Source organism: Parambassis ranga, chromosome 19 (genome assembly GCF_900634625.1).
Source record: "Parambassis ranga chromosome 19, fParRan2.1, whole genome shotgun sequence".
Lineage (NCBI taxonomy): Eukaryota > Metazoa > Chordata > Actinopteri > Ambassidae > Parambassis > Parambassis ranga.
Window position 1 is genome coordinate 7717677 of NC_041039.1, and position 10191 is coordinate 7727867.

General features: G+C 42.3%; 1 protein-coding gene across 1 annotated transcript; it reads right to left on the bottom strand.

Annotated features, from left to right (window-relative positions):
• Window positions 1-4363: 4363 nt before the first annotated feature.
• LOC114452424 (G-protein coupled receptor 26-like) lies at window positions 4364-8339 on the bottom strand. The gene is made up of 3 exons (XM_028431737.1): window positions 7672-8339; window positions 6921-7034; window positions 4364-4592 (listed from the first exon to the last, which is right to left on the bottom strand). Exons 1-3 carry the CDS (start codon window positions 8337-8339, stop codon window positions 4364-4366), a joined length of 1011 nt encoding a protein of 336 aa, XP_028287538.1.
• Window positions 8340-10191: the final 1852 nt, after the last annotated feature.

Here is a 10191-nt window from a genome sequence, read left to right on the forward strand (position 1 = left end):
AGGGAAGAGGAGAAGTTACTGCCCAGTGAGCCTTTTAAACTGTGGCAGCCCCACTGCAGATGTTACAAGCATATAGGCAAGGACAAACACACACACACACTGGCCTGCTCTACAGGATCCAGATGTATCAAGAACTGCAGTTCCTTAAATGGCCACTTTTTCCACATCCATTCCAGTCATGCTGAATTCTCCCATAATTTTAGATGTTAGTCTCATATAGAGTTGAGGTATTAAACAAATTTTCTGTATTGGGTAGACTGGTTTGTGTGTTTTAAAAGGCCACTTTTCTGTCAGTCTTTTTTTTTTTTTGCGGCGCTTCAAAGACCTGTCAAAAAAGATATTATCCTGCTTTGTTTTACACCACTGGACAGATGTGTTGTTGTGCATTCACACACTTGAAGCAATGAACTCCACTCCACAGGGTATCAAATCACATGGGTGAAGTGTAGAATTACAGATTTTAGATATGAGCTGCTCGATAATCTAACTTTTAAGGCTCTTTTGATTTGTGCTCCCAGGAGACACAGACTATGTTTTTACAGACCAAGGTGTCCACTTTTCACTCTGAGCTGTGGTTTATTCCTCGCTCTTGGGGGGCAGTTGACAGAATTGGTTGATTGCTATGTTTTATATGATCAGTGCCACCCACCTGCACGTAATCATTGGCTACCAGAGCAGTAATCAGTGCACAGAGGCTCTGCCTTTTGCAGCCGATGCTGTCTCAGTCAGCTGTTGATGTTGTTTCATTACCACCTGCGTTGTGGTGTGAACAGAAAAATCGCTTCCCATCTAACTCCGACTGATTGCAGGTGCAAACTGCAGCAGATACATAAAAGTCAGCCCCTGTCAAAACTTTATTTCTGGCCTGGTGCTTTTATATTTTTTATCTCACAGGAGGGTTTTACTTCTTTACCTGCCAATCAGAAAAAAATGCATATAATGTTAGCTGTCGGCAACCATTAGGACAAGTCCCTGCCTCCACAAACATGTAGAGATGCGGATGGTTGAAACACGTACACATTCCATTTTAGAAAAATTGACTTTATGCTCATAGGATCTCATGATTAGGTAAGGAATTAGCATTGTTTGTGGACAGACTGATTGATAACAGACTGATGCTATTGCATTCACCCTAGATATAAATAATAATTTAACATCTTGGAATGGTGGATCCACTTTTGGGACCTCACTGAGCGTGTCCTCGATGTTGATTGCATTTTTTTTAGGGACTGTAATCCTTCCTCTGAAGACTTTGTTGTTGTTTTTACAACAGTACCAACGTCTTTAGTAAAGTCTACTGTTTACTTTAATCAACATTGTCAAAATCTAAAACATCTTCCTCATTTTCAACAACAATTACAATCACCGACAAAACCAAATATTGTTATCAACAGATGGAAACAGAGTCATCATCAACACCACCATCATCATCATTATTATCTTCATCACCATCATCATCATCATCACCATCATCATTATAATCTTCATCATCATCATCGTCATTATAATGTTTATCATCATCATCGTCATCATTGTCTGTCATCTTAGCTATCTTTAGCAGCAGGAGAAGCAGCAGCAGCATTGAGACAAGGATTAATAAATAAATTAGGAGGTACATAGCAAAAACAACTTCAGGCAGTCAAGTCTGTCACCGACAAACAAAATGAGGTATATTACACTCAGCTCACTTTTACCTGTCTGCAACAGTTAAAACGTAATTTGCATTTGAAGCAGCAAACTCTGTCAAAACAGATACAGTGTCATCATAAATCACATATACATATATCAAAAGACCCCAAAAATACTTTTCACGTTGTCATTTATCTAAATCTGTCAACATTTATCGTTTCGTGTTTTTTTTTTTCATCACAAGAAAGAAAAAAACATCATGTGCATCAACTTGTCATTAAAATCAGAATGAATGTACAGAGGCAGATTCTGGGTAATGTTAATAAACAGAAGTGGATAAGGCAATGATTGATTCTATTTATGATATCCATATGCCACTGTGAATGTTACAGAATTTAAGGCATCAGCTGTCTTGGAGTGTCATACAGTACCATGAGATGCATCATATGTCCAAGACAACCATTTCACCTCTGTGTAATAAACCTCCATGGACACGAAATAAAAGCATCAATTTGTAATGACATAAATATTTCATCTCCTTCATGGATTTTAGAAAATGAACTGCAGCTACTAATATTTGGCTCACTGGGAATCACCAATCATTTTGGCACAATCTCACTGTTTGTGCATGAGCAGTATAAAAGCACTAAATACATCAGAGTAAACTCAAAATCAGACATCCATAAAAAAACTTCAGCTATATGATATTACTCTCCATTTACTGAACTAAGGTGCTAAAAGCATCTACAGTGTATCAACTCTATAACAAATGGAGCACAGTCCAAACCTAATGACATAAAGCTGCCTGTCTATTGATAACAGAAAGAAGCAAAGTACTTAATAGGTACCTCATATTGTCAACCAAGAGAGCCCTTGGGCTTAGATGTGTTTTCAAGACGTGCTGCAGGCTACGGGAGAAATGGGGCTAAATGCAATATGTTCATTATATCTGTTCATTTAAGGTGTCGGTGTTGGTATCTTTATTACAAACACTGTAAACGTCAGTTGGATTTTAAGCCATGTCCACACCCACTGTCGAAGATCACCCTACTGGGCTTTTAAACCAGTCTAGCAGTTGTCATGGTTACCATGAGCCTGGCACAGCCATGTGCATTTTGTGATCAAACTGTGTAGCATCAACCCTAAAAAATATGTGATCATGACAGACAAAATATAACCGTATTACTGAAAACACAATGCTTTGTTTAGTTACCTACTTACATACTCAGACATACATATTGAGTTTTGTTCGGAAATCAATAGAGCAAGTATTTTATACTTCATATTAAGCACAAATTTGCTCAACTTTTAATCTGCTCCAGCTTCTCATGTCAAACATGTTGTAGTTTTATGTAATGGATATATAAATATTATTATTTTTCCTGAGGCAATCTAGTTAATTAGGACAGTATTTTGCAATTTTTATATGGTGAGTATAAAACTGGGCTAGTCACAAAGAAGCATCTAAGGTGGCTCCTTCAGATCAACGGCTAATGCAGAATCACATGGGCCTGGGATTAAATGCAGACTGCACCTTTTGCCACCGCCACAGGTAAAAGTGGGTGTAAAAGAGGCTTTACAGTGAAGAAATACTGGGAAATATCTTGTAGAGCTTTGCCAAAGTGCCTTATTTTAAAAATACTCACCCACTGATACACACAAAAATGATTTCTGCTTCCAGAGCGGCTCTATTTTATTCCCTGCTTGCATCCCTGCCTGACTGCTGTTACTGCTGTTACACCATCTGATCCTTTTGCTAGAGGAAAGATGCATCATATACTGTACGTTTTCCTTTTTGGTTCCATCTAGCCTAAATGTGTGAGAAAGCATCAAGCCTTCTCTACGGGTCACTGGTGTCTGTGAGTGCAGACTCAGGCAAGTACAGTTGATCACGCTCCACTTGACTAAACAACCTGAGGGGAACACGTCGGTCATGACAGCAAAGGCCGGTTTGAAGGCTCATTTTTTTACCATTAAAATTCTGCTAGGCCGAGTCAGTAAGTCCTTCAAAGTAGGTGTCGAAAGCACAAATGATGTCAGTGTGTTTGTAGTACTGCAAGAAGATGCGCTTAAAAACAATAGAATTTGCTTAATTCAGAGTATTCAGTCAAGCTTATAGAACCTGAGCCCAACTGTGACTGCTGTACTGTGTTCATCTGTAATAACATTCAGGAGACTTGTTTTGGTTTGGCAAGATTAGTGCTACATCAACTAGTCACCTGCAAACACATACTACAACAATCACACGGCCATTCCCATCATTTTCATAAAGATAAGTTAAATACTACAGTTATGTCAAAACAAACAAATAATGCTCTCATTAGAGCAGAGTTTAACTCTTGGAAATGAAGAAAGAAAAAAAAACAAAAAACTGACTTTGGGACTGAAAGCTACCATAGTTTTAAATAATGAGGCTATGAACTGGCTGTTCTTCCTGGGTGAGCACATCTGTCTCTCCAGGTGGATTTTAAACCTGCTGTTATTTATTGTCCTCACAGTCAAGTTCACTGCACTGATCTGCTGTTCTGGGCAGCTCAGTGGTTCTCCTGTGCAGAGATTTGCCCTTCACTGCAGTGACTCTTTTTTTTTGGCATGTCAGACCAAATTCAAGCAGACGTGGACAGGAACTACCAGGTTTTTGTCCTCTTCCTCATCAACAATAAATCAGGTTCATATTTCCCTGACAGTTGCCAGGTCAGACCTCGGACCGTTTCCCATCTGCGCAGGCTCTCTGTCACTCCGCTGTGGGTATGCTGTTGCCCTGGTTCTCAACCCCACGCCCTGATGCATTCAAAGAGCTGCGCTTCAGCAGCCTGTTGATGATGTCAGCGCATGTCTTCTTGTACTGGTGTCGGAGCAGGGAGTACACAAAGGGGTCGCAAGCTGCCTTGCTGTAAGCTAAGCATTTGGAGACAATTCCCCAGTGAGAGTTGATAGGCACCGCTGGAAATAACTCCACGATCCTGCGGGCGAGCAAAAATAGAGGGTGGTGAGGGGGGTGGGGTGTGGAACAGGCGAGTTAACATGCTGGAAAGACATGCCTGCCCTCAGCTTGTTAAGCCGAAACAGAAATACATTTCCACACAGTGTTTGTTTACTTATGTTAGTATGCATACGTCTGTATGGAAGCATCTTGTTGGCATTTCCCTACAATGAACATGCTCTCCTGTGTGGGTATTCACAGTGTGACGTTACTTTGTATTTCAATCCTCAGACACTCCACAGGAACTCCATAAAAAGAAAAGGTAAACAAGGTAAACATTTCAGTGAGTAATAGGACAGCAGATTTCTAGTAGCAGCTAAACAGAGGAGAAAACTCTTATTATGAACGCCTGTGGTCGTTAGGGTCAGGGTGTAATGTGTTTAGCATCTGTTGACTATTGTCCAGCAGTGTTAGCACAAACCAGCGTGTGGGTCTGCATCACTTTTAGCTGTAGACTGTATATAAAGATGGAAGACAGCACCCCAAAAAGGAGGCCAAAAATCTCAAATGCCCCCTGGTGGCTGGTGGCAGTATAGATTAAAAAAAACTCAGTAGGCAATATACAATGAGTGGCAGTGAAGTCATGTTATTCACCTTTATATACAGTCTATGCTCTTAGATAGCTATAACACATTTGCTTGGTACCATTAAATCCTCAGTTGTTGTCTAAAATCCACATAATGTGTAATGCAACTTTGTACCACTTGCTGCTGAAGCAAACCAACTGTTATATCCATTTAGTAGCTACGTTTAGTCGGTAGCTAAAAGGCATGTTAGCCAGCTCTCAGGCCAAATTGGCTTGATTAGATGCTGTATGTCCCTAGCAGGCTAATTTAATGGTTAAGATGTGCCACCGTATTTTTCTGATGCGCTACTTCAAAAAGTGCATAAAAACTTAGTGATAACAATCCAGGTAAATTAACAAATCATTACATGGAACCTTTAAAATACTGTAGATACAGCTTTACAACCTCTGTTTGAAGGATCTTAATGTACTTCACACTGATTTCTGTCAAGTGTAAAAATATTTTACTGTCTGTGCTGTCATAAAATGTGCATAAAAAACCGCTGATCCTCTTTTCTGGCACTCTATATGATTACTCTGTCTATAACTGAGCTCTGTCAGCACATTAACGCTGGCCTGACACCGGCCGGATAGCCATCACTGACATTTGCCCACACACTCTGTCGAAACGGAGGGACTGGGAGGTTAAGTCAGCTGCCACGGAGCACAGCGGGGCTCTCACTGCACACATGACAACAAACGAGCGTCGGAGAGGCAGCGCAGGAGCTTTTAGCGTAATATATTCAGATTTTAATTAGTAAACTGCCATTTGCAGGATGTGCAGCGTGGCTACCGTCTTTCATTACTGACAGTTTACTGATAACACGACAAATTGTCTGCGACTGTTGTCCAAGTGGATGGAAAGCTCATTGTCAAAGCCTCCAGTGCATTTTGTGATTCAAGAAGCCCAATTTTAGATTTGAATGGAAAAATGTTAATGGTCTGATGATCAGAAAGCTTTGAAAATAGTTTTCTTTTTTCTAATATTGTCTTTTAATGCTGTGTCATTAGTGGTGCTGTATCACAGGACACTACTAACAACACATTTTATTTCTATTTGCGTTTTCATGTGGTCTTTAATTTGCCACTTTTAAGTTGGTAGATAGAGTTCAAAGGTGTAGCTATATTTAACTTACTCACTCAGTGGTGCTCAGCCATGCAGATGGATTGGATTTGATGTGTCAAGGTTTTCAGATAGGCCTGTGATTACTGCTCCCATTCCACTATCATGGAGCTGAATGGAATTTCTTTGAAAATATTAAAATAGATTTTTCAGAGAAGATGAAAAGTCAGGAGGTTAACATTTATTTTGACTCTTATTTGTGTTGTGTTTTTGGTTCATATTATGTTCTTTTATACTGCCAGCTATTTGGTTCAAACTATAAACTTCTCACATGTCAACATATGTTTCTCTCTCAGTACAAAGCTCATTTGGCATCAGCTCTTTGTCCTGTGATTGATGTAAATGGATGCTACCTAACAAACTGAGATGCACCCAGCGAACTTGAGGAGGAAAGTGCTAATGCAGCAGCAACAGAAGAGCAGAGGCATATTACTTATCACAAGGTCAGCCAATCTCATCTTCCAACTCTGGCCGGTGTAAAGAGGAAGCAGGGAGGAGGAAGTGGGGAGGGCTGTGGGTGTTTGGGTGTGACAGCAAAGCAGGGAGGTAACCAAGAAGTACACACACACTGCAGAGTGTGTGTGTGCTAGTGTGGGTCCCCCCGGCCCTCCTGCGCTCACCTTGTGATCACATAGGGAGCAAAGCAGAGCATGAAGGTGCCGATGAAGGTGCTGATCTTCCTCGTGGCTCGCTGGCGTCGCCTCTTCTGCTCCTCCAGGCACCGCTGACGAACACTGGAAGCAGTGAAGACAAAGTGTCAAATGCTTTATAATTAGTGGGACACACAGTTAGGGAGTGTGCAGTTGTACTGTGAAGGGACTAAATATAGGAGGAGCCTGCAGAAGCTGAGCTAATTGGTTGTAATAGAAGGTGAGGAGCCTGTCCAGAATTGCAGTTTAATCACTTTCGGTGTGAAACTGAATGCACCATGGCTGCACTGACATACTGCCTCTAATAATATTACATGGAATGGAGGTCATCTGTGAATATTTAGAATACCACTATGGACATCTACAGTATAGGCTGTGCCAGGCTCATCCTGATTGATCTGCAGGCTATATGTCAGTTTCAGCTGTACTGTCAGGAGGCAGAGAAAAGCAGCACTCTGCATGACATTTCAACAGAATGAGGTTTTGCATCCCTTCTGAATACTGAGGACAAGTGTCACAGGAAAGCTGGCAGAGCATTATGGCAGTGCAGTGTTGTTCTGATCACAGAAACACAACAGTGCCATTGCAAGCTTCACAATCAATATGTAAAAGATTTAAGGCAACAACTTCACAGAGTGCTTTCTATTTGAACATTTTGCATCATAACCGACACGTTTCACTTTACAGATGAAACCCTACATATTAACTCATAAGAGCTCACCTGGGGTGTATGTCCACCAGCAGCACCAAAGTTTGCATCGTAATAACGTCGATCCTCTTACAGTGAAACCTTGCCACTTTAAGGACTTTGAGGTATGTGACACACAACACTATAAAAGACAGCAGAAAGGTGAAGGAGTGGAAAAAGACGGTGAAGATAACAAACTGCGTCCTACTGCTCGCCCTCGAGTTGGACAGGGTGCAAGATGCGTAAAGCCGGTGGTATCCCACCCAGGAGAGGCAGGTGGCCACCGTGGAGAAGGACATGGAGTGCGCCCACGTGTACCCGAGCACGAACGCCGCGTCTTTGTGGCGCATTTTGGAGTGGTACCTCAGGGGGAACACCACCGCGATCCACCTGTCGATGCTCAGAGCGGCCATGCTCAGCATGGAGTTGGTGGACAGGAAGGTCTCCAAGAAGCCAACGATCTGACAGAAGCCGTCTCCCCCAGGCTGAGCCTTACTGACAAGTCCCACCAAAGTCAGCGGCATGTTGGACACGGTCAGCAACAAGTTGCAGAAGGTAAGGTTGAGGTTGAACAGACCGGGGACCTGCTTGCGGATCTCCGGGTTGTACAGAAAGCAGATCAGCACCAGGACGTTGGACAGCAACGACACTATAATAATCACAACCACCAACACAGAGAGAATTACCTCCGCAGTGTCCATCCTGTGTTCCCCGAAACTCACTTCTCCCCACTTTTTGTACGCATATCCTGTCTTGTTTTGCGGCTGCAAAATAGCATTAATCACCCATAACCGTGTCCGTGCATCCCCAGATCTCTCCACCGGTGGAGATGCCCCCTTTTACCCTCTTCTCCGCTACATTGTCATCTGGTCCGCAAAGATAATTAGGAGGATTCCGGCATGATGAGAAGTATCATGAAGTGCCAGGGAACCAGCTCTCATGCCCAGGCTGCTCTGTTCTGGCACTGCGTCTTGCAGTGGGGTTTTGTCGTCCTGTGATGCGCTCTCGAGGCATCACCCCTCCGCACACACTGCACAGTGTGTGGGCTGCTCGTTCTCTCCCTCGTCTCATATAAAAAGCAGCAAAAGACAAAGAACAGTGCTTAAAGAAGAGAGTTAAACTGGGAGGAGTGCTCCTCTTTACTGTGAGAGTTTTAACAGAAAAATCACACATATATTCATCTTGCCCCCCTAATGAATTATGAATATATATATATATATATATATAATAATAATAATAAAAATAATAGAGCCTTATCATCTGACATGTTTATGTCATTTCTTCTACACACAGAGCAGACATCATCCTGAGGCACTCTCACCCCTTATCTTGGAATTAAACATTAATTCATTCACATTTGAGTATGTGAATCTCATTCCTTTAAACCAGAATCTTTTCTTTCATCTCCACTCATTAGGTCTGCTCCATCAGATTGATAAGGAGCAACATCTTCCGTTCCCCTGGAAGCTGGATGACGCCCCCACACTCTGCTGCCCCTCTGGACTTTCACTGTGGAGAATTCCTCCTCTCTGAAGCGTGGGACTCGTCAGAGTGTGCTGCGGCACGTGAGCCCTCTGAAGCTGCTGGAGCCGGGTGAGGTGGCTGTGGTTTGCAATAGAGGGGAAGAGATGTGGTGGGGAGTCAGAGTGTGTGGGTGGACAACGTTATTGTTGCTGCATCAACACACATGATATTTGACGGTGGAGCTGGGATCATGTCCTCTCCATTCTCTTGTTGGTGGCAGAAGGTAAAAGAGAAACACAAGGATAAAATGAGAGAGCTGTATTGAAAGTGTGGCTGCTAGGGAAGGACATACAACCCTGGCAGCTGCTAGGGTGTTATTACCACTCCATCTTTCCCCCATCCTGAGGTTTTGAATGCATTTCTAGTGTTAGATATTTTACATGTGATGGGGCAATCAGCCTTTCAGGGAGAAAGGCACACTCGAGCTCTGTCATGCAAGAACGTTTGTGCAGCTCTCTCCTGTCACTTCAGAGGCCTTATCAGTGCAAAGCCACCAGTTAATTTTGCAGCTTTTTTGTAGGCGTTGCTTTAATTATTCTTTTCATAATTAAATGCCAGTTCCACAGACAATAACATCCTTCTAAAAATATAACTCAGAGGGGATGGGATGGATGATACAATGCACATGTGTGATGAGATTCAGCTGTAAATATTCTGTAAAAATCAGTCAGAAGAAAGCAAACATGTGGCTGTTTTTACAAAATAAAAAAGTCCTCTTTCATTTCACCAGATAGACGCTGAGGAGAGCGTTATGTCTGCGCAAATCCATGTGAGAACTGCAGCCAGTTGGCAGCCATATGATGTCAAGGCAGGTTTTGTAGTGTGATCTTTTCTTCTAAAGACCATCTTTTAAACACTCAAGATGGGTTATGTGTTGTTTAAAATGGTGTATGTGTGAGGAAGGGAAGGGAATCCTCATGTTTACTGTGCCCAAGACAAGATCTCTAGTCTACAGATCTGCACTTTGAAGGTAATACCTCTTGTCAGAAGATTTAACAAGTGCAGGACTTGACTGTGAGAGACGGCAGG

Excerpts from the sequence above, each read along its gene's own strand:
- LOC114452424 (XM_028431737.1), bottom strand. The coding sequence starts at position 8,339 with ATGGACACTGCGGAGGTAATTCTCTCTGTGTTGGTGGTTGTGATTATT. Across the intron at positions 7,035-7,671 it reads CTGGTGGACATACACCCCAG|TGTTCGTCAGCGGTGCCTGG; the intron begins GTGAGCTCTTAT and ends CACTGCTTCCAG. Across the intron at positions 4,593-6,920 it reads GCTCCCTATGTGATCACAAG|GATCGTGGAGTTATTTCCAG; the intron begins GTGAGCGCAGGA and ends GCTCGCCCGCAG.